This window comes from Fusarium mangiferae (genome assembly GCF_900044065.1).
Source record: "Fusarium mangiferae strain MRC7560 genome assembly, contig: FMAN_scaffold001, whole genome shotgun sequence".
Classification (NCBI taxonomy): Eukaryota; Fungi; Ascomycota; class Sordariomycetes; order Hypocreales; family Nectriaceae; genus Fusarium; species Fusarium mangiferae.
This window is the reverse complement of record NW_024573921.1, coordinates 316206-339660: the sequence shown is the minus strand read 5'-3', so window position 1 is coordinate 339660 and position 23455 is coordinate 316206. Positions and strand designations below refer to the sequence as shown.

Genomic DNA, 23455 nt, shown 5'->3' with positions numbered 1-23455 from the left:
ACTTGTAATTCTTTTTCCCCAAAACAGAATGGCTTATGTGTTCTTGAACTGTCTTATCTTCAAACTTGTCCCTGCTTCCAGCAACTGATTGCCAAGACAGAGTCTACTTCCTACCAAAGCTATCTCTCACAGCCTTCCCGAATCTTTCAATGGCCTTGTTCATATTCTCAGGCGTTGCAGATGCATACGTCGCTCTGAAGAAGAGTCCCGGTGGTGCCTTGTCCTTCTCAGTCAAGAACCACGAGCCCCGGGCGATAAGAACACCATTCTCGATACAGGAGTTGAAAATCTCTTCTTCGATATCGACGATGCTTCGCTTTCCTGCTTCAGGATGCTTTGTATGGTCAATATTAATCCACATCTTTCAGAGTTAGTCGACGGTCTCCATATGGATCGGTGCGGTGCACTTACAAACATGCCAGCGACAGGGGGGGTCCAATTAGCAAGATCACTAGGTAGATGATCTTCGCAAGCGACCAGAAGAGCATTGCGCTTCTTCGTATACTCCAGTCGCAAATTCATCAGCCACCGTAAGTAACCCTCGTGTCCCCATGTCTCATCAAGCAACTTATACAGAATGACCTGGGAGAAGCCACTGGGGCCCTGGCTTGCGACTTCAGCGTGTCGGATGTACCTCTCAACAATTTGCTCCGACGCTGTTATCCAGCCAAGACGAGAGCCTGGCACGAGAACCTTTGAGAAGGAGTCCATACGCATAACTCGTCCGTCAACATCGATGCTTAGAAGTGACGGAATGAGAGACGATACAAACTCCTCCACCGTCTCTGGTGGTGGCACTTCTGGCTGGTCGCGACCCGTGTAGGGTTGCATCTGGAGGAAGTAGTATGGTTCATCTTCGATGATGTATAGATCGTGCTTTTGTGCGACGGCATAGACGGCCTTTCGTCTCTCGGCTCCTTGTGTTGCGCCTGTGGGATTCTGTCCTGAGGGAACAGTATACAACACATGGGGCTTCCTCGAACCTCGTTCCTTAGCATCCCAGTTTGACAAGAGCTCATCCATAGCCTCGGGGACGAGGCCCTCCTCGTCGATCGCCACGCCAAATGCCTTCACCCCAAGAGGACCAACTGTTTCCAGGGCGGTCGAGAAGCTGAAATCCTCAGTGAGTATTGAGTCGCCACGATCCTTGTCACAGAACATCCGTAGCGCCTCTTCTAATGCTCCAGTGCTGCCGATTGTCTGGCAAACTTTCCAGTCTGCATAGGGAGGGTTATACACAATCTCAGTGTGTTCAGTCAAGTATCTCATCATCTGCGGCGATCCCGTGGCTTGGCCGTAGTTGCAAGCGATGGACAAGTCATAAGTGCCTCCGCGATCTCTCACGTCATATTTTCCAATTGTTACAGTCTGACCCGATTCTTCAGTCTCTTTCTCGGAGAACTTTGGTGCGACGGGAACCTTGAAACCGAGTTCAGCGATGGGGAAAACTTCACTGGACGGCAGGCCACCGCCCAGTGAGATAAGGCCAGGTTTCTTCATGTAGCGAGCTGCTTGCTTGAGAGTGCATGGTTCTCGCACCCTACTCTCGTGGCTCAAATGACCTGTAGACATATGTAAGCTATAATTATGAAACCCGAGGTGTTCTCTTAGCACTTACTATCCCATCGCTTGGACTTGGGTAGTCCAGTAGTCTATCATTGCAGTGAGTTTCAGAACAATTGTCACTCCAACTCCTAAACTCACCGGTCCCTTGAACATGTCACTATCTGAAGCAGCAGCAACCCCAGCCACGAGTTTTCCCGCTTTCAGCCGTCTCTCCTTCACGGCATCGATAGCGGAGAGCTGCTGAGAGGTATCATAATGTGCTGGACGGGCAGCCGGGGCAGCCTCGGCGCTTGACAGGCATCGCGATGTGGTATGAAGTGAGCGACCATGTCGAACCAGTGGCCCAAAACGCGATCCTCTCACAGCTGGGAGCATCATGGAGGTATGTGAAGGTATGAGATGTTGTGCACCGTGTAAGTGGAGCAGACTGAGGGGTTCGTGGAGGGCCAAGCAGCAGGGGGGGTTTAAAGATTTAGCAAGATGTTGAAGATAGAAACTCGTTACTCGGAATTCATAGAGAACAGAAACAGGAGGTTGTCAAAATACAAAAGGGGTGTCTTATTAATCCCCTTCGGAGCCGGGAGATGCCCCAAACGTCGCCGGTGCCGGGCTTCTCAGTCTCCGCCCGATCTTAGCCGGCTGTATCCCAGATACCCTACACCGGAGCTCCGGGCAAGGGAGCGGGGTTGTGTCATTGACGCCTCACGAGGTCAGAACTCTTTGTTCAATTAGTTATCTATTACGTACGCTTGTTCTGTGTATTCCGCTGTGCTACGTTGCGCGTGACCATGGTCAAGGAGCGGTGGCCACTTGTTGCTTGAGCCGTCATGCCAAATAATCGCTACGATATCGGCACTTGACCACGCCCTTTGAATTGTCACCTACGCCCAGTTGCCTAGTGTCATTCCTAGCGGGCCTATCTCACGCCTTCAATCATGATGAGATAGACTACCCTGGAATGATAAGAGAATGTATCCTCTTTGGGCCTATGGCCAAACAGATTCCCCCACGAACGGATACCGCAGCTCTGTCATTGCATAGAAAACGATAACGAGATCTTACATACCTAGGAAGAGTGGAGGAGTAGACCATCATCCAACAAAATTGCAGGAAACTCCAAAAGATTCAACCAAGGCTCAGAAATAGGTAGGTGTATCATATATCTAGTTCACCATCGTCGCAGGCTCTTATCTTTGTCTGGGCAACATAATCCCTAGTGGGCTCTACACAACCATAATGCAAAGATGAACCCGAATGTTTAAGACTCCTCTCTGGGCAGTTAACATACCCTTTTCCATCACAATCTCAGACTCAGACTCAACTTATTCATTCAGTCGTGGCTGAATATGCAGGCATATAGCGCTTGCAACCATAGCCAAACATGTCGCCCAAGATACATGAACCAGCATGATATAGTCGAAGCCTGCACCAGTACATTTTCCTACCAGCATGCCGAATGATACGCAGGCTGCAAAGATGGGGGACATGTTAGGATCCCGAAGGCGTCGCCGATGAAGAAATGAAGCAACCGAACAACCGTAGATGATACAGGCTGTGAGCACTTGCCACCGAGAAAGCCTGATCAGCGATTCGGAGCGCGCTGTCTGCGGCCAGGTCTTACACCAACCAAGACGTCAGTTTCTATCTCCCGAAAGCAACATGTGCAGCAGATTCAAACTCCCCCATAAGATTGCCAAAGCAATAGCGTACTCAGTCAAACTCACCGTGTCTGGTAAATGAGTGGTTGAGCGCAATTGGTGCATGAACTCTGACATGACCCAAGCGCTTCCGCCTGCTGGTAGAAGCTCAACCACATCGGCCACGAATGGGATGAGCGGCACATGGCGGACAGAGCCTTTTTCAGACGGTTGAGACTTTCCATTCGAATAAATAGTCATGAGAAGCGAAGAAGTCCCGCACGAAGCGAAGTGTGTTGCGAAGGTAGTTAATCAGTCTCGAGCCAAACAACTTTGCTCTCTTCTCCTGACGCTAAATCATTGGGTCCATGTAGTCTTATAAGTAGTCCTTCCCGGACCAAAGAGGATGCTGGGCATCATTACCTGGACAGCAACCCAATGAGCGGGCCTCAATCAACCTGGGTATAGTCGATATACCGATCTGCCATCCGGCAACGCGGAGAGGATTTCCATGCGTAGTTATGGGACAGCATGGGATGGACCAACATCACTCTTGACACAGCCATGATTCCCAAGACTTTCCTTGGTTTGATGCTTCCATGCCTAATGATCGTGCTGATGTTGGGTTGAAATGGTTGTAAGGCATACTCAGCTCAGAAGACGTGAAGACAACGTCAGCCAATCGTTAGAGCCTCATATGGTTCGCCCGCCCAACACTCAACCACAAACCGACTACTTTGCCTCATACGTGGGCTAACTCAATAGGCTTGGTTTACTTTATGTGCGAGTAAAGCATAGAAGCGGCCAATTTGGGACAATTACAAATGAATTCCTCGCATCTGAGACTTGATGCCGAGCCTATCATCCCAGCATGCAGCTTTCTTGAGGCGAACAGACGAACATGATTTGGCTGACTGCTGCATTGACCACTGGTATCCATTGCTTCGTCCCAGTGGCGAGGATCCAACACTGGCTAGCTTCGGGCTTTGCGTTGGGCGTCCATGAATATAAGAACTTTGATACGGCCAGAATCAAACCAACGGTATTGTTCCTTGGATTGGTTTCATTGTCTGTCTCGAGTAAACGTTATCACTCCAATTTCAAAAGCTCTTTTGGGCTGCTCCCTCCCTCTCCTTTCAGCCCAATCCACTCATTGCCATGGACAACATGCCTAACATAGCAGGGTGTTTCATATGGCGAATTGTACGCCATGTCGCAATCATCTTACCCGCGGGGACTCTCCTTGGTGCTGGCGTTGCCCTGGGGTTACCTCCGCACCCTCACTTGGATGCTGCGTAAGTCTGAATGGGCTCGCCAAAGCTTTTCCGCTGATGATGTCTAGAATCTTCTCATTGCTAGTCGTGTCTGCTGTGGTTTCCTTTCTCTTGCACGGACCGGCCTTTCAGCAGTAGGCGCCTTGGACTGGGGATTGGAAGAGAAGCTGACAACTGCGTCACAGAGCCCGTCTCGGCACTATCGCTGGTCTCGTTGCACTTAGCTGCATCATTTCTCAGTCACACTGCTTCACGCAACCCCCGAAGTCAAGAACCGAGATCATGGTCGGGCTTCGAGATTATATCCTGAAAATGGCCGTAGTCACATCCGTGATAGCCATGAGATTGACGGCGATGCCCAGAAACAGACAAGAAACTGCAGAGATAACGTTAATTGAGGAGGGAGAGCACATCTCACCCAAGGGCATTGAGCGATACAAATCTCCGCGCAATCTAAGCACAAAGCTGTCCTGGGACTTGGCTTCTACCGCAAGCCACGCAGGTCTACTCTCCAACATAGGCTCATTGGATTTCAAGTTTATGTCTGGACCCAAATCCCATGATTCGGACTGCTCATCTGGTAAAGACTCGGACATTACACTGTCATCTGATATGCAAGGCGAGCCGACCCGGAACATGGATATCATTGAATGGACCACTCACATAGGCTCTGCCACACTCGAAGCCAAAGGAGGCCTCTTCTCAACGCGGACAGTGCTGCAGAAGGATACGGCGTAATGAGTTGAGGCAGGGGGATTTCATGTCAGCGGAACTCTGCCTGTTTTGACATTGCGAAGAAAACCGGGATTATAATACTTCAAGGACCATGGATATTGCCTCTCCCAGGACAGGACCTAGCCTGGAACAAGGACCACGAGGGCCCTCGCAAATGAAGGACCATTGACTTTTGAGTGTTGTGTTTGCTGGACCGATGTTTCACCACTTCAAAAGCGAGCGTCAATCTTTGTTTCTTGATTCAACTTATTAAACCCCTTCTGACCGTGGCTGGCTCAAGGATTTGTCCTTAGGTTAACCAAGGACTGCTTGGCAAAGGATCGCTCGCCCAGGCACTGAATGTACCCATGGACCATGGCCGTAAACTTTTCTTATGACGAGCCAGGTTTGCGGGACGATAGAGTCAGATACGATGCGTGTATTTTGTTCATTTGTGTCGTTGGCTCGATGAGTACTATAGATGTATATATCCTTAGTAGATGATAGGACCTCTAGTAAGACAGTATGGGGAGAGGGAAGAAACGTTGCTATATTTGTTTCGGATTGGGCACCAGACGTTCGGTAATGAAGAGGATCTGACGTTATTTTAATTATGCGCAGTGAGAGAAATGTTGTGATAGTGAATAGGTATATAAGTACTCCGTAGCAAGGCTTCATATCGTTCAGGGGTGCCACCTTGACAGGAACGGTAGGACGGAAAGAGCAAGACGCGGGCTTATATAAGCCAGAAACCACCAATCAAACTCCTTCATGACAACATCGCCAGGAGCTCATCCGCGACGACAGTGACAACCCACTATCATCTTCAATACGATCATACCTGAACAATATCACAAGTCAATGGCACGAGGGGCCATTCCTAGAGCCAGATAGCGCGCAGGGTCATGTTTGAGTCTCTGCTGCAGCGACCCCTTCCAATCGAAGCGCTGGTCCCCCAAAAGCACCGCGCATCTGCAGCTGTTGGACCCTTAGCTGAGGAGCTAAGCTGCCGCCATGTATTGGCCCATTGGAACACCACGCATCCATGCTACCAGCAGCAGTCGAGCTCCGGCCTTTAAGCTTGTCGTTTCTCATGATGGTCTTACGAGTCCCTCCGATTCCAGTCTAACGCCATCGCCTGGTCCTTCAACTTCTCAACCTCAAGGCCATACCATTGATGACCTTGACTCTCAACCACCACCGACCCCAATAACGCCAGGAATCCGACCTGTCGAGCACGATGACTATACATCAAGTAGGCCTCCGCAATCTTCTGAAAGTACCGAAACAGGAGGAATCCCTGTTAAAGACCCCATACTGGCGTTGCGAGTTTCACGTTCCGGCAATTTATTCGCTGTTATCACAACAACTTCCATTACAGTCTGGCAGACCAAAGTAAGACCTGCAAGACATTTTTGGCCCGTTCGCCCTTCATGCTGACCGAAATAGCCTGCTGTTATTCTAGCTGTGGTTATTCGATCAGATTATTCCCTAGAAACGTACGGCAGAAATGTCGACCTGTTACTGAGACCTGACGCCGCTATCCTCGTTATACATACAGACCAGGGCTATCTCATCACTTACTCCTTGGCTACTGATTCCGACTCGCGCGTATACAAACCCCATTTTGCGAATTACAGCAATGTTCAGCGAAGGAGGCAGAGCCTTATCGGAAGCCTCACCGGCCTGCCACCAGAGCAAATATTATGGGGCGCTGGCGAAGGCCCAGGGGTTCGCGACCTCAGTGTTCGCTTTAGAATGGTGATTAAGGTCGATGCCGGAATTGAGAGTGCACTCGCTCTTGACGACGAGCTGATAGTTGCAACAAGGAAGCCTGCGGCTGTGCAATGTATCCGCTGGACACCGGACAGTACGGGCTCACAGACGAGAACCGAGATAATTAGTCGAATGGGATGGGTTGAGAAGAAGGCAACCATCGTTGAGATGACACATGATCGTCCAATGAACCTCTTGACATGGATCACGAGCAGCGGACGAGCGTATGCGGTTCAGCGCTACAATCATCGAGCAGAGAGCAGCCAGGTCGATGACGGGGATGCTAAGCGACTTTTCAAAGGCCACTGTTTCCATGTTCCCCAAGGCGAACACGATCGCGCCACTGCGGCGGTTATAAATGCAAGGTTTTCTCTCATCGCCGTTGGTTGTTGCGATGGGACAGTACAGGTATACTCCGTCCGTGACTATGCGGGCAACATCCCTCATTCACATACTCATCAAGTCCCTGTATCAACGGCATCTTCGGGAGCATTCACTAGTCTGAGTTACTCACCCGATGGTTACTGCCTTTTTGCGGGTTTTCAGAAAGGCTGGTCTACCTGGAGTATGTTTGGCAAGATTGGAAGTCATAGTTTTGGATCTGAAGAGACAACCTCCCGCGCCAATGGCGAAGAATGGTTATCTGGAATTTCCGGGGCTACTTGGGTAGGGGGTGGCTCCGAGATCTTGATGACAGGACGCAAGCATGAAGCTATATGGTCCCTGGAGATGGCCAAGAATGCCGTTACTGGGTGTTACAATGAGGCAAATGTCTTCCGGACTGTGCTGCAGACTCCTTCCAGCGTGATGATCTACAGAGGTTATGATGTTCCAGATCTTACCAGCATTTCGGCAGAGCCATTCCTATGGCATACGGCGAAGGTCCCTCCCACATACCTCTTGAACCAATGGCCGATACGGCAGACTGTCATCTCTCCCGATGGTCGCTATGTAGCTGTGGCCGGCCGACGAGGACTTGCCCACTACAGCGTCAATAGCGGCCGCTGGAAGACTTTCGCCAACGAGGCTATGGAGAATGAGTTCCAGGTCAGAGGCGGCATGTGCTGGCATCAACACATTCTTGTTGCTGCAGTGGAAGCCAACAGAAGATTCGAGCTACGACTGTTTTCGCGCGAGACAGCACTCGATTCGGCCCAGATACTACATACTCAGACAATCCCAGCCCCTGTGGTCCTTGTGACCACCTCTGGCGAGGACTCGCTCCTTGTCTACACTTACGAAAACTTACTGTATCATTTTATCTTCACCCCACATGGCGGCTCTATACGACTCATACAAGTAGGCCAGATTGCGTTTCACGGCATTGTCAGATCTCCAGCTCGAGTGAGGGGACTGAGCTGGATATTGCCCGACACGCAGTTAACAGATGGCGACCCATCTCAGGATGTTGCCGTTGCCTCGGTAATCTTTCTTGTCGACGGAAAGCTTGTACTACTCCGGCCATCCTTAAACGACGAGGGCCAGCTGAAATACGACATGCGTGTCATCGCACAAAATGTGGAGTACCACGCCAGTGTCCGGGATCAGCCATTGCGAAACGTGAACCGGCAGCTCGAAGACAACCCCTTACGGAACGGACCGCCAGCACTCAAAGACTCTCTCTGGGTATTTGACGGAATGGAGCTCAAGGCCTGGCCAGACATCAGTCAAGTTCTAGATGCGGCTGGAGACAATGGCAAGGAACCGCCATCTCCAGTCTCTATTCCCGTCGACTTCTACCCCCTATCAGTCCTTTTGGAAAAGGGCATCGTATTGGGGGTTGAATCGGATCTTGTCCAGCGTCGCGATGTGAACTTCTCGTATTTTCATTTCGCTATCAGGGTATGTTTTCAAGCGTCTTATTATAAGATGCTAGCTGACAATGACCAGACACATCTCATACTTCCAGACTTACTGCGGTTCTATCTAAGGCAAAGCAGATCAATTGAAGCCTCGAACCTGGCCCACCAGTACAAAGAGCTCGAGTATTTTGCGCATGGGCTTGAGATATTGTTACATCGCGTGTTGGATGAGGAAGTTGACACATCTCCGAAGCCTGTTGATGCCGTGCTACCTCGCGTTCTATCCCTGTTGTCCTCATTCAAGGAGTATCTTGATATTGTGCTGCAGTGCACACGCAAGACCGAAGTTCGGCAGTGGAAGACATTGTTTGCATACCTTCCGCAGGCACAAGAACTCTTTGAAGAGTCTTTACAAAGAGGCTCATTGAAGACAGCAGGTGGCTACTTAATTATATTACACACGTTGGACGAACTGGGGTCCTCGACCGAACAGTCGGTGCGACTTCTATCTCGCGCCATGAGGGAAGGCGATTGGGAATTATGTAAAGAACTTGCGCGGTTCTTGGCAGCTATGGATGAGACTGGTGAAACGTTGCAAGAAGCCATGAGGATGGTGGAGGTGTCACTTAAGCAAGAGTCGGGACAGGACAGTATCGGAAGTCGACTCCAGATTCCGTCTTCACGCGCTACAAATGGAGGGGGGAGTGGTTTGAACAGCGGCGATGAGGACGGGACCTCGGAATCAGATAGACGGTCTGGTAGCGATGGAGGTAGTGTCGCCTCGACGATCAGTGCCGTATAGAGAGTTCAAAAGGGCCTGGATCGACTGTTCATGTTGGGATTATCTTTTGATAGCCACTGGAGTTTAAGGTTGGGAAAGGTGGGCATACGGTAATAGGAGTACCATTGGTTTATCATCTTGGAAGAGTTCATAATCATTACGGCTAATTGACTGAAGTGAGTGATGCTGTAGTCGAACTATTTTGTTCATGATACATGCCAATGCCATTTTAATTGCCAAGTGACTAATGATTTAAAACCAACTGGGCTTATTTCGACGCATCATCAAGTCGTGATGTTTCTATAGTGTCTATTAGATGAGGCTCAAATTCGGGACATGTACCCCGCCAGGTCACGTTACCCTATCGTCTGGTGGCCCATCCCCGTTCCAGCTCGACCGTAGACGGGGACGCAACACAGAGACAGGATGGAGAGACGGCTTTTGCAACCCCACCATCGAGAGGCCCGAACCAGAGCAAACCAGATCAAAGCATAGACTACCAACGACCAGGCCAGGGATTAACGAAACCCGATATTTACGATACCATAACGATAAGATCTCGACGATAATAAATCCTCCAACGCACACTGATATTCACACTACGCACCTGTCAACAGCCAAGCCAGCGACTTCACAAAGCAGGGGCATGGTCGCTCGTTGTTGAGCTACCTTGGTCAATAGCTTCTCTATATTTCTTTTGCGCCCAGCATGATGGATGACTACGTGAGCGAGTCGGACAGCGACTATACAAGTTATTGGCGAGACTGGGTGAGTGCCCCCAGCAATTGTCGAATCGTGGAGGCAACGCGCTCTTGTTATCGCAGTCGGCCATCGTCATGTTGTTGTTGTTGAGCGGATAGCGGCCATACAGAGGCGTGGGGCCACGGGGTTCTCTGGTTATCATCTTGAGGAGTTTCATAGGCTAATCACGGATCTTTGCAGTTCATCTCATCGAGGGGTAACGAGTACTTTTGCGAAATCGACGAGGACTACCTTACGGATAGGTTCAACTTGACAGGCCTTAACACTGAAGTCCAGTACTATCAATATGCGCTGGATCTCGTCACCGATGTCTTTGATCTCGAGTGCGACGACGAGATGCGCGAGGCCATCGAGAAGTCTGCGAGGCACCTTTATGGTCTTGTGCACGCCCGTTACATCGTTACAACAAGAGGCCTAACAAAAATGGTGCGTGCATATTGGCTAGATATCAGGTACCACACTGCTGACATACAAGAAAAGCTTGACAAGTATAAGAAGGCCGAGTTTGGGAAATGCCCGCGTGTCATGTGCCACTCTCACCCCCTTCTCCCAATGGGTCTCTCTGATGTGCCCAACATGAAACCCGTCAAGCTCTACTGCGCTCGCTGCGAGGATATCTACAACCCCAAGTCCTCACGGCACGCTGCTATCGACGGCGCCTACTTCGGCACATCTTTCCACAACATCCTTTTCCAGGTGTATCCCGCCCTCATCCCAACCAAGAGCGTGGAACGCTACGTCCCTCGCGTGTACGGATTCAAAGTGCATGCTTCGGCTGCTTTGATTCGCTGGCAGAGCGCCAAGCGCGACGAAATGCGCCGGCGGCTTCGCAAGCTTGAGATCGACACTGGCTTCCGTGACGAGATGGAGGATGAAGAAGACGACGACGAGGAGCTTGAATTCGAAGGTATAGATGGTCGTATGGCTGTTGTGGAAGGCCTTTAGGGGGCTCTTGTCTCATTCCCTGAGGAGAGCACTAGGATAGGTACTGGTGATAGAATCAGTCATACCGACTGGCACCGAAGACGATCCACACGAATTCGCTCAAATGGACATGAACGATGGACATGAACGAAACGCCCCTGAAAACATTTATCGTATTCCAGCACTTATTTGGGGTTGTTGAGTGGACACGAATCTGCTTCTGCAAAGGCATTTGCCGTCTCTCGGAGGCAAGAGCAGTTCTATTGTTTCTGAGGCTGTTGGTCGGGTTCTGGATTGGCGTTTGGCGGCAAGTCACATGGACTGGGTTGGGCTGGTATAAACAACGAAGGAGTGTGAAAGGTTTTATTATTATTCTTGAATTATAGCTGTTCAACAAGAAGCGTCTTCTTTTCCCCTGTTAATGCATTTGGTCGTGAATCTTACTCATCGCCCGCTGGTCATAAACCCTTGCTCTGAAATGGCAAGCAATTATCTTGATATCTCACTGATAGTCACGTTGGCTGAGCTTGGTATCAATCGGTCATTTCGTTGTTCGTGTCATGTCGTGTCAAAAATCAAGTGGTCTATCTGTCCGCAAGCTGTTCGCTTTCCATTCATTACAAAGAAGAATCCAATCCTGACCAATATTCATAGGTGGCTCCTTTTCCCTGGAACCTGGATATACCATCCATCTGAATTACATACATATACACATGCCATCACTGCATGTCTTGCTGTGAATCAAACCCTTCCTTGAATTGCGACGTTCCGCCGTTCTAGACACGATTCTCAGCATGATGGGCGTCACCGTACCGATTTTCAGTGAACCGCTCATCAGGGAACCTGTTTTCTAATCGATCAGAATCATCCATCCTCTGTAGCTCCACGTCTTGGAAGTTTTGGCTGGGCCTAGGCTCTTGGTCTGTATTCTGGCGAACATTCCGTTGAGCGAGGGCAGATGTCATAGGTGGGTATGATGTATCTCCAGAATGGCCCACGTCGCGTCGAGAAGAATATACGCCGAGCTCCTCGTCTGTACCAGCATAGCCTTGTCGTCCAACACCTGCCCAGAACGCACGTTCATCACTTCGGGGACCCCATGCCCAGCCTGCACCAGCACGAATGGGCAAGTGATAATATCGAAACGCAAAAATTGCGGCAACCAGACCCATCAAGTATCCGAAGAGAATATCAAAACCGTGGTGGCGGCGGTCGTGCCAGCGCGAACCAGCAATGAAGATTGAGACACCAAAGGGGAGAAGGCCAAGAGCAAGGAGGTAAATCGGGGGCGCAGCAGCTTGGCGACGTAGAGATTGGACCTTGGCATTGTCTTGTCCTGCGCGTTCCTTTGTGGGAACAGAAGAAAATGATCCATCTGGGCCGCGGGCGCGCGAGGGCTCGTAGGGATCGACGACAGAGTTGGCGTGGATTCGAGAGGGGAACGCCGCATGGCTGGCTGCTCCTGCTATGGCAGCAGCGGAGGGCATCACGAAGGGAATAGTGACTGCGAACTTGCTGGCCATGAAGAGCGAGGCGTAAATGAGGCCACCGGCGGCAGACGACGAGTGGCCGCTAGGGTATGAGCGGAAGCCGTCGTCAATCTTGTATTTGTCCGTTTGTTGGCAGATATCGGCCGAGACAAGCTGTCCTGTCATGCTCTGCCACTTGAAACCACCAACGACATACTTGTCGATATTTTTCCAATCGGGATCGCAGCGGGCAAGGAGATCCGGTCGAGGCTTGCCGAACAAATTCTTCATAGAGCTCGTGAAGAACCATGACAGTGTGAGAGATAGTACGAGGCCGAGGACGCCAACATGAAGCTCCCAGAGCTTGCGCTGCCAGATAAGAGTCTTTGGGGTACCCTTAGGTACAGTCGGGCCAGGAACGAATATTAGGGAAACGACGGCGACAATGACGAAAGGAACGCCAATGGCGAGGATGAACAAGAGGTAAGCGGGGACGAGTTCATGTTCGGCAAATGGATATCTTTGAACGACGTTAGCATTTTAGACAATTATCGAGAAATGAAAACATCCTACGTACGAGATATTAGGGTCAACAAGTGAGAATGGTCGTTTCGCAGGCGCAACTCTATCGAGCCAGCCTCCGATACCAACAAAGACAAAGCAGATAATCCAGTCGAAGAGGTAGGACAAGATCAGTCGGATGGGAAAGCGACGGCCTCGCAAACCACCAGATAATGTTCCTAAACCCGAGTCGCCCATCTTGTAATAGGAATGCATATTCTACCAGGAGAGGGGAGAAGATCGAGGGCCGAATCGGGGGGGAGGAAGGGTTATTTGAGGTTTGGGGCTTGTCGTCACACACTCAATTGAGCCCTCGTTTCCCGCTTCTACGTGCACTTGAGAGCCAGACAGTTTACGCCTCCGTCTGCGTTGGGGTCTGGGGAGGGCGTGTGGGCTTGTAGAGAGAGGTGTGTGTATGAGAGAGAACGAAAAGAACGGCGAAGCGGCTAGTCCAAAGGAGGTGGGCTTAGGAGGAGCAGCAGTTTTGGCATGCGACAATAAGTCTGGGGTTCCTCAATGACTTGGGGCAAGAAATGAAGGGATGATGATTATGGTATTGGGTGTGAAGCACCGGGAGATATTTTCAGTCGTCAAAGCAATCTCACTCGCCAGTCGCTTTTATATCTTCGTTAATCGTTAATCTTGTGCTTAATATCGATGTCAGATGGAATTCTTCTGTTTGTTTGTGGCAGCGTTGGACTGATCTGCGGACGACTTTACCAGAAAATGGTCCTTTGGAAACTGATGTAAGAAATGAATGGGGCTGACGGCTTCGGTAATTGGAGGTTACGTGTACTGCGGCACTCCTAGCCTTGGGCCCTACTAATGTACCAGCTGGAGTCTGGGCAGGGGGCCGAGGATCTTCTTTGGGGATCATGTACCGCTCAGAGGCAAGTGTTGCAAGGCTTACTTTCTGCAGAGCCTTCCGATACTAGCTTAAATCATGAAAGATCTTCACTTTGAGACTTTTTCGATGGTGTTTGAGCATGCGCGCGCCTGTTTTTTCTAAAGTACAGCTGCCGCTAGAACGAGGCTATGACGAACCCCCTGTAGCACCAGTGGCGCCTGGGAGCCTCATTGGGGAAATGCTCGCGTGGTCCCGCTTATGATCCATTTCTTTCCGGGGGTCTGTACGCGCATCGATGGCTATTTTTCAACTGACATCGGGGCACGAGGAGCCCGAGGACGGGATACATAAGTTTTGTTTAATTTTAGTTCGCGAGTGTTTCGGTACCTGTCTGTATCCTTGTCAGATCTGGCATTCAGTGAACGCCGAATACCATCATGTGGTTCAAGTGGAATCTTCAAGCCGGCCTTTGTCTCCCTTCATTCAGGTAGATTAATGATATGGATTCTCAAGTGAGAACAAAGCAAAGGGTCAGGCACTTCGTCAGGTGCTAACAGCTTCCACTGTGCTCGGTGTCTCATTTAGTTAACCATGCCTTCGTTACGGTTACGGCGCTCCAGTAGACTAGCTCTTCAATATCATCGGACAATCGTCACCCCCTTAGCTCCATCGGGCATTTTGGAATGCATGAATGTACTTGGGTACTCCGTACGTGCTAGCCAATCCCTAGCACACAAAATATCCTAGTCAATCATCCCGTCCTTCTCTTTTTGCGGTCTTGTTTCCCTGACAGTCATAACTCCATGACCTGGCTTCCCAGGCCTTGCCATGATCTGCGTTTTTCACTTCCCGAACCTTCCTATCCAATCAAGTTTCGCGAATGAGAAATAACCTTAATTCTGTTACCCGCCTGCGACGTCAACGATATTTGAACCAGTTTTGTTAGTGAAGCGAACAGAAAATGGTCGATTAACAATTGTTGACTCTACAAGCTGCTGCTCAATTTCAAGCCTCCTTTGGGCTTGGTCAGTACCTCAGTAGGTGCCCAGTACTGCTGAACCTGTCAACAAACCTTAGCTCTAGGTTGGCAGCAAAAAACTCGGATTACGATTCGTGGCTTTGTGAGGCTGTGCAAAGTACCTAGGTACCTAGGTAACCGTCTGCCCGGGCTTGACCCATCAGCAACCGCCCTTGCACAGACAGCTCCGTCCAAAAAATGGCATTTTAACACTTCTCCGCATAGGCACAAGACGAACTCATTGGCTCTTCCGTAAACAAAACGGCTATTCGGAATCTTGTGTGTACAAGCTGAAGACTACTAGGTAAATACCTAGAGCAGATGATATACACTATACAGTATCACGGAACCAAGCAATTGCATTCGGCTCAGTACCTGCTAGCTATCTCCACTCACTCAGTCTGAACCCTTTTTTTTCGGTTGTAGCCAAAGGACCCTTGTGCCTTGAGAGTTGAGACTGCTGTGAGTCGGTGAAACACTATACCCTTGTTGAAACTCGAATGGCCTTTTGTCTGGTCAGAGATTACAATAGCACGCTCATTGTTCGATAGGTCCGGCTATATCGGCTGCTTTGAATAGGATCAGATCGTTCACCAGGATAGGATGTTTGACGGTCCATCACCAGGTTCTTGCATCAACCTGTCACCTATGCTTCACCACCGCCAGCGTTTACGGTCCGGTCCTAGGGATACCTATGATACAGGGCTGTGCTGGAGTATGCATGAAACCAGCTTGTAACAGTTCCACGTGCAATGTCATATTGCCAAGCATCCAATGATGGATTATATATGTTCCTACGTGGCTCTTTGATTAAGACGCCAATTGGGCCCTTATCTATAATGTCACATATGATACAATGCAGCGTCATAATATACAATGCACTGACGACCGACTTCTTTCTCAGCCTGGCATGTGCTTTTCATCCATCGCATCGACTCATCACTCCTTTCCCTTAATTGGCCTTGTCTCGGCGCTTTCCGTTGTTTCGAGGTCGAGGTACCACAACCCACTTGTTCCTGTTGTGCTTGCGTCGGGTCTTGTAACCACTCTTGGTCTGAAGATGGTGTTAGCATTGCTTCATATGCTTCGAGGCTCTTAGGTAGTCTTACAGGAACACCCCAAGGAGAGACAGGGTGACGATTACCCTTCGATTTACCTCTACCACCACCGTGAGGATGGTCGACTGTGTAAATCATGTCAGCAGCAGTCCGGCTAAGATGGGCCTATCTTTCTCACCCTTGTTCATGGCAACACCACGGACTGTAGGTCGAATGTTGAGCCACCGGCTTCGTCCAGCCTTGCCCAGCTGGCGGTAGTGATGGTGGATGTTGCTAGCCACGCCAATGGTCGCGCAAGCGTCCTTGCTAACTCGTCGAACTTCACCGCTCTGAAGTCTAACCTCAACGTACTTGCCAGTCATGACCCTAGTACCGTCGTCTTTCGTCTCCTCGTTCTTGTTGACAACCACAGCTGAGGTGCCAGCACTACGACAAAATACGGCGCCACGTCTAGCTGCGGATCCCACAGCGAAGACTGTGGTACCGACAGGAATCATGTGCATAGGTAGACAATTACCACGGAAGGCAGTCTTCGCAGCTAGAATACCGGGATCAATAATACCACCCATGCTGTCAAGTAGATCTTGAGGAATACCGGCACGGTAGCTGTGGACAATATCCCCAGACCTCAACCCGTCAGCGGCAAGAATGTATGTATGACGTCCGGTAGCCTTCTCAGTGACGAGAGCAATGTGCGCACTCCGTCCTGGGTCGTATTCAATGCGTTCCACCAGGTGAGGTCCTGGTCGGTTGCGGAGGAAGTCAACCGTTCTTATTCTTCTCTTCGCACCGCCACCTCGGTGTCGCACGGTGATCCTACCAGACACATTTCGACCACCCTTTGCTTGGCCCTTCTTGGGGAATGTTAAGGGAAGGAAAGGTCGTCCTTTCCAGAGATGATCGTTGATAGGTCGCTTGAGATGTCTCACACCGGGCGTTCGGGGCTTATAGACTCGCAAGATAGCAGATTGACTCTCGGGGTTCTCAGCGAGTTCTTTTGGGCTGGCGGTGGTCTCGTTAGAACGTCTGATAGTTGCATATGTTCGTGGGAGCGATCGGCTCAGAGCCATGCGCAAAGCGCTCTGCCGCGCAGCAGCAAATTGGAGGCCGGACTGAAGCATTGTCGGTCTCGGGTGTTTCAAGTTTTGGAATTTTAGCAGTTGGTCTTCATCGGAGTCGGTTTGAGTGGTTGTATGGTTTGATATTAACTCAGAGGGGAAGGCAACGACTTTCCCCAGCGAGTCGCTAGAGGGCAGACCAGACGTGCTATCAATATTAAATGCTTCCTAGCAGCTCAAGTAATCTCTAGCTAGTAGCAAGAGACGAATTGGCGAATCCAGGACCGTCAGAAACGAAGCCAACTATCGCCAGTACCGTCTGGTGACGTTCGAGATGTTCAAATTTCATCGGACAATGAACAACTTTGTGCCGGAGGGACAATCTGAGCCACAGAAATTGCACCGCCACATGCAGCCGCCACAAACGCCCTCACGTAGCTCCCACATGGCTCGTGCTTCGTGAACAACCTCAACCCGCGACGAGGTTGGGCCAATGAGGTTGAACTCGAAGGCGGTTGGCCGGCGGTTGCTAGGGCGGCAGTCCCATAAAAACACAGTCTTGAGCCGGAAGTAGTACGTAGCTTTTCCAAGGTTCCAGGTTGACAGCAGCTTTCGCGACTTGACCTGGATGCAGGCGCGTTTTGTACTGATCTCATCCATCCCGCCCCTCCATACTAAATGTCAAGACCCGTCCACCGTCGTCCGTTGACCTTGACCTGGCTCTCTCTCTTCTTTTGATATTCAACTTCGTAAATGTGCCTCTCGTCTCTACCGTCTCTTTTACCTTCATCCTTGTTCGACCATCGGGATATTGCCATTTGTTCATGGTTTTCGTTCATCCTACCATTGTCATTATCCTCCGCCATCTGATATCGATCGAGCATCTCTGCTGAACTGTCCAGCCCTACTCGACATTTTTCGCACCCACTGCCTGCACCTCACGCCGCAGTATTCAATTCTTCGCGTGTTTCCATACGTCCTGGGAAAATAGCCAAGCTATCGCATCACCCCTGCTCCTAACGAGCTCCAATCCTTTTCTTTCGAGTGGGACATCACGCTTGGGAGCCTGACGTACCTAGAGCAACGGAGAGCAACGCGACTTGTCTAGCCGCGTACGGGTACGTACCCACTTTGGTGGATCTCCACAACTCATCTTCCTTACCCGCTCGTCAAAACACTTCTATCGTCCTCACAACCACAACCGTTCTTGAACATAAACATCGTCTCCGCCCAACCTTGCCCATTGCTCCTGTCCTTTTACCTCTTGTTTACTTCCGCCGCCAACAAACTTTCTATTCCGGGCTGGATCACTCTCGACTAACATACAGCATCAGTCATCGCTCCATCTATCACGACGCACAACATTCCTTTCACGGTGTTTTCACCAGGCTTGACCCAAAGGTTGGTAGCTGAATTCCTATTCTGATTCGACTGTCTCGGCAACTCGAATGCTGTTTGTCTATATCCTTTCGTGATCTCAGCCATCTTTTCCTTTCATGTTTCTCATTCGACGCGTTGACTGACTGGACTGTTCCAGCACTACCCCCCTTGTCAATATTACACCGATCAACAACTAGATAGCCAAGATGCCTCCAGTAAGTGCTCAGACGCGACCGAGAAGCTTGGGTTCCTCCTCCGATCAGCCATTCTAACTTGAGTAGCAGGCTCGGGCCACTCGTACGCGCCTCGCCGGCAACGAGAACGACGAGAACAGCGGCACGACGCGTCTTACAAGAGCCCAAGCTGCCGCTCTTAAGGTTGATGAGCTATCAATGCCTGCTAAGGCTGCCCTGCAAACAAAAAAGTCCACAGTCAACGGTACCGCCGCCAGTAACACGCGGAAACGCGCTGCATTGGGCGATGTCAGTAATGTAGGAAAGGTCGATGGTGTTGCTGGAAAGAAGGCCAAGGGATTGGTCTCCAAGGCTGCTCAGCCCACCGGTATTGAGAAAAAGACGGCGCGTCCTACCACAAGAACTGCTCTCGGCTCGAAGCCTACCAACTCCAAGACTCAGTCCGGTTCAGGCACCATAAACAAACGAAAGGTTGTAACAGATGCCGCCAACACCAAGATAAAAGCTCCCGTCAACGAAAATGAGCATCCTTCCAAAAAGCAGCATCTTATTCCTGAGGAGCGTGAACGATCAGAGACACCCGTCGAGGTAGAAGTCGAGAAGCCTGAGGTCTCTCTCGACAAGGCGGAGGTACAAGATGCCCCTTTCGAGTACCCTCCTGGAGTCAAGGACTTGGACAGCGAGGATCTAGAAGATCCACTTATGGTTGCCGAGTATGCCAATGAGATCTTCGAGTACTTGCGCGATCTTGAGTGCAAGTCGATTCCCAATCCTCAATATATGTCTCATCAGGACGAGCTCGAATGGAAGACGCGCGGTATCTTGGTCGACTGGCTCGTTGAGGTCCATACCCGTTTCCATCTACTTCCCGAAACCCTCTTCCTCGCCGTCAATCTCATTGATCGCTTCCTATCAGAAAAAGTGGTTCAGCTTGACCGTCTCCAACTTGTGGGAATCACTGCCATGTTTATCGCTTCCAAGTACGAAGAGGTCCTCTCTCCTCACGTCGAGAACTTCAAGCGCATTGCCGACGATGGTTTTACTGAGGCAGAGATTCTCAGTGCCGAGCGATTTATTCTGAGCACTCTCAACTATGACCTGAGCTACCCCAACCCTATGAACTTCCTCCGTCGTGTCTCCAAGGCAGACAATTACGATATCCAGTCTCGAACTATTGGAAAGTACCTGATGGAGATTGGCCTGCTGGACCATCGATTCATGGCCTACCGACCTAGTCACATTGCTGCCGGTGCCATGTATTTAGCGCGACTGATGCTTGACCGTGGCGAATGGGTGCGTAAAATTCACATTTTTAACGTGTCAACTGCTAATGGATTTGCAGGACGAGACTCTTTCTTACTACGCTGGTTACACTGAGGACGAGATCGAGCCTGTCGTCCATCTTATGGTCGACTACCTCGCTCGCCCTGTCACTCATGAAGCATTTTTCAAGAAGTATGCTAGCAAGAAGTTCTTGAAGGGTATGTTACTCTCCTAGCGCGCAAAGAATAGTCAACTGACAAATTACAAAGCTTCGATTCTCGCCCGCCAATGGGCAAAGAAGAATGCTGTTCTATTTGGCATCACCGACGTTCATCTGAGCCTTGATGAGCTATCATAGGCACTTTCAAGTCACAACTTTTTATGGCACATCTTATTCGATATTCTGAAGAACAGGATACTCGGCTAGCGGTTGGATTCAGCTACACCGCCGCCTTACGACGATAATAGATCACCGACGCCCTTTGGTAAGCCTTCTGGGCCATCATGATACCACACATTCCACTGTCGATACCTGAGCGAGTATGCTTTGAAAAGCACTTGCCGTATTGGTCTGGATTCATATTCTCACTGTCTGATGTTACGGACAGCATCTGCACTTTTTTGTTTGCGATTGTCTGGTTTTTGCACATTTCCCGAAGCATGCTTTTCGTCTTCATACATGGCGCATGGAGTCACTGGCGAAGGAAGTTAGGGGCTTGGTTCGGCTGGTTGGAGTTGGCTGTGCAGACGGCCTATTCATGGGGCACAGGACGGGGAGTAATGGAAGCTGTACGACACGGGCCACGGGGTGGCGGATGCAAGCTGAGCTTGACGTCTGGCGGTCTGGCGATGTTTCTCAATGACTGGAGTAGGAGAACTCGGTACGGCTCTTGCGCATCTCGACTACCGTCGTGAAAAGGGCTTGTGATAGAAAATTGTACATATACCATGACCGGATTACGGAAAGAGCCCAGGAATGGCAGGAATGAAGTTTTACATTTCACGAATACATGGACCACAGTGGGTGATTGTGGCCAGGGCCTTGGATGGTTACAGTGGGTAAATGCGCGCCCGTGCTAGTTATTGGCCGCGTGCCTAGATTCGGACGGATAGACCTGGATGTTTACGCAGAACATGATTAATGTCCAAACGGTTGCTGTTGGAGACGGCTTCTATAAACATGGTTTTTAATGCACTAGCCTGGACTCGACTTTGACTGTTGGGTCGCGTCACGTCAGGCCCACCAGAGGGGCAGAAACACGCTCTTTTGGGCCTGTGGCTTGTGTGATCCGCACTAACCTTGACGGGGTGTTAGAACTCCAATCACCATTGAACCTCATCCAGCACCAATCTTGAAAGACATTCCTACCTCCACTAACTGTAAATACAAGCCACTTAATCCACTTACCTAATCCAGGTGCTCAAGCTGTCGCATATATTGAACGGCAACAAAGCTACTGCCAATCGAGTGAGGATTGGACCTTACACAGCCAATAATTTCGCACCTGTCGATCGAATAGCATGGCACCGGTCCTTCGAGCAAGACAGAGCTTATCAAAGGATAAGTTCTCTGGCTACTTTGGCAACCTCAGAAGTCAGCCCTACAACGACCCCAATAACTCGCGGGGCTCGAATCCCCATAGGTATGTGTTATCTGACCATGGGGCCTGTTTTCTTATCCCTCTTGCTGATTTTGATGGTGAAGCTTGCGATGCATCGCTTGGAACCCCCTCGGAACTCTAGTAGCAACAGGGTCGTCAGAGAAAACCCTCAGAGTGTGTAAGTCAATCAAGCATGCGGACCTGTAAGGCCACTGGAGCGAGGCTGAACGAGATAGGGAACCCTGAAAAGCCTCACGTGAAGTTTTCAACGGAGCTCAAGGGCCACTCAGCATCTGTTGAGAAGGTCGCATTCAACCCAACAAAGGATGCAGAGCTTTGCAGTGTGAGCAGTGACGGCGTGGTCAAGTTCTGGGACGTGAGGACAAAGGCATGCTTCAACGAGGTCAAAGGACTTGGGGACGCTTTTACTCTTGTCTGGGCACCCGATGGAACCACGCTTCTCGTTGGGAACAAGGCAGATACCATCTTCGTTCTGTCGCCATCTCAGTCGACGCCTCTCAGCACACATCAACAGTCCGTGCAGACCAACCAGATCGCATTCTGCTGGAGCGGTGAGAAGATCTTCGTCACGACAGCAGAAGGACGTATCCGAGTCTTGTCGTACCCTGGATTTCAACCCGTATTGCAGAGCAAACATGGAGAAGAGACGGACGAGTTTGAGCTCAATGGACATACTTCTTCGTGTCTGACTGCTGATCTACAGCCTACGGGGCGGTATCTGGCGACGGGAGGCTCAGATTCAATTATTGCATTGTGGGATACAACAGACTGGATTTGCCAGCGAACAATCACGAGGATGGTCGGGCCAGTGAAGAGCCTCAGTACGTTCCTTTGCCATCGGTTTATAGTGAATTAGCTAACTTTTTTGACTTCAGGCTTTACGTTTGATGGTAGTTTTGTTGTTGGTGGAAGCGATGAAGGTACAAATTCCTCCCCTATGCTTTGAGATGCTTTTGCTAATTTGTTTTTGTTTTTTTTTTGGTAGGATCTGGCCTGGAAGTATCGCATGTAGAGACGGGAGAACATGTCCACACGTTCAAGACAGCCGGTGCTTGTCCAGTAGTTGCTTGGGCTCCAACAAGGTATTGCCTTGCATATAGTGATTTGGGCATTTTGCGGATCGTGGGTGTCGACGTTGACAGGAAGTAAGATATATAATTCCCTAGCCACATTAAATATACAATGCGAGCGTTTATACCGGCCCTTGAAAGCCCTCGCTTCTGCATGCGCAATTGGTATTCTATAGAGCATTTCGTCGTCAGCATGCAAGCCGGCATAGGCCAGCCTTACTCTTTCTTATGAAGCTCTTGATAGGTTTAGGTCGTGTGTAAGACGGGCTAAATAAGGACCGGCACATCCGCGTATGGCCTCGCTTTGCGGAAAAGCGGGATGAGCCAAGGCAGATCTGGTCGATATAGACGAAGGGCATTTGAGGTCATCGTGGTATGTAGATAGTATGATGGAGGTCTGGTCCTGCTGACGTGCTGCTCATGGGTGACAGGCATTTACAATGGAAAATATCATTACTCAAAACGCTATGCAATGGCTCCAGTTTAGATAGCTTCCATGTTGTACACCTAACTTAGTATGTCTACTATGTGATACTTAGTAGGGGGTATCGCAAACAATAAAATGTGCTGTGCTCTACAATAAGGACATATGCATGCCGTGGGAGATAATAGACTTTGTGTATCACGGTTTCTGGTACTACAGTCAAGGCTTGATTCTTCAATCAAGCGAATAATCGGG

At 50.1% G+C, this 23455-nt stretch overlaps 8 protein-coding genes across 8 annotated transcripts; 5 read left to right on the top strand and 3 right to left on the bottom strand.

Annotated features, from left to right (window-relative positions):
• Window positions 1-103: 103 nt before the first annotated feature.
• FMAN_00635 (uncharacterized protein) lies at window positions 104-1941 on the bottom strand (the record flags this gene model as incomplete). The annotated part of the gene is made up of 4 exons (XM_041820045.1): window positions 104-361; window positions 412-1562; window positions 1619-1652; window positions 1705-1941. 4 exons carry the CDS (start codon window positions 1939-1941, stop codon window positions 104-106), a joined length of 1680 nt encoding a protein of 559 aa, XP_041675966.1.
• A 2429-nt stretch (window positions 1942-4370) lies between these two features.
• FMAN_00634 (uncharacterized protein) lies at window positions 4371-5215 on the top strand (the record flags this gene model as incomplete). Its single annotated transcript, XM_041819934.1, has 3 exons — window positions 4371-4498; window positions 4546-4611; window positions 4663-5215. 3 exons carry the CDS (start codon window positions 4371-4373, stop codon window positions 5213-5215), a joined length of 747 nt encoding a protein of 248 aa, XP_041675965.1.
• Window positions 5216-6205: 990 nt separating this feature from the next.
• Window positions 6206-9571, top strand: FMAN_00633 (uncharacterized protein; the record flags this gene model as incomplete). Its single annotated transcript, XM_041835618.1, has 3 exons — window positions 6206-6586; window positions 6641-8809; window positions 8858-9571. The coding sequence occupies 3 exons, from the start codon at window positions 6206-6208 to the stop codon at window positions 9569-9571; spliced, it is 3264 nt and encodes a 1087-aa protein (XP_041675964.1).
• A 690-nt stretch (window positions 9572-10261) lies between these two features.
• FMAN_00632 (Ckb-2 casein kinase II subunit beta-2) lies at window positions 10262-11257 on the top strand (the record flags this gene model as incomplete). Its single annotated transcript, XM_041835507.1, has 3 exons — window positions 10262-10318; window positions 10493-10738; window positions 10793-11257. The coding sequence occupies 3 exons, from the start codon at window positions 10262-10264 to the stop codon at window positions 11255-11257; spliced, it is 768 nt and encodes a 255-aa protein (XP_041675963.1).
• Window positions 11258-12012: 755 nt separating this feature from the next.
• Window positions 12013-13464, bottom strand: FMAN_00631 (uncharacterized protein; the record flags this gene model as incomplete). Its single annotated transcript, XM_041835396.1, has 2 exons — window positions 12013-13225; window positions 13283-13464. 2 exons carry the CDS (start codon window positions 13462-13464, stop codon window positions 12013-12015), a joined length of 1395 nt encoding a protein of 464 aa, XP_041675962.1.
• A 2619-nt stretch (window positions 13465-16083) lies between these two features.
• FMAN_00630 (putative mitochondrial ribosomal protein L2 of the large subunit) lies at window positions 16084-17310 on the bottom strand (the record flags this gene model as incomplete). Its single annotated transcript, XM_041835285.1, has 3 exons — window positions 16084-16185; window positions 16241-16314; window positions 16368-17310. The coding sequence occupies 3 exons, from the start codon at window positions 17308-17310 to the stop codon at window positions 16084-16086; spliced, it is 1119 nt and encodes a 372-aa protein (XP_041675961.1).
• Window positions 17311-18833: 1523 nt separating this feature from the next.
• FMAN_00629 (putative G2/mitotic-specific cyclin B) lies at window positions 18834-20442 on the top strand (the record flags this gene model as incomplete). The annotated part of the gene is made up of 4 exons (XM_041835174.1): window positions 18834-18842; window positions 18909-20114; window positions 20164-20302; window positions 20354-20442. The coding sequence occupies 4 exons, from the start codon at window positions 18834-18836 to the stop codon at window positions 20440-20442; spliced, it is 1443 nt and encodes a 480-aa protein (XP_041675960.1).
• A 1163-nt stretch (window positions 20443-21605) lies between these two features.
• On the top strand, window positions 21606-22855 carry FMAN_00628 (related to AAC-rich mRNA clone AAC3 protein; the record flags this gene model as incomplete). The annotated part of the gene is made up of 5 exons (XM_041835063.1): window positions 21606-21727; window positions 21790-21863; window positions 21922-22527; window positions 22582-22626; window positions 22692-22855. The coding sequence occupies 5 exons, from the start codon at window positions 21606-21608 to the stop codon at window positions 22853-22855; spliced, it is 1011 nt and encodes a 336-aa protein (XP_041675959.1).
• Between the last annotated feature and the right edge of the window lie 600 nt (window positions 22856-23455).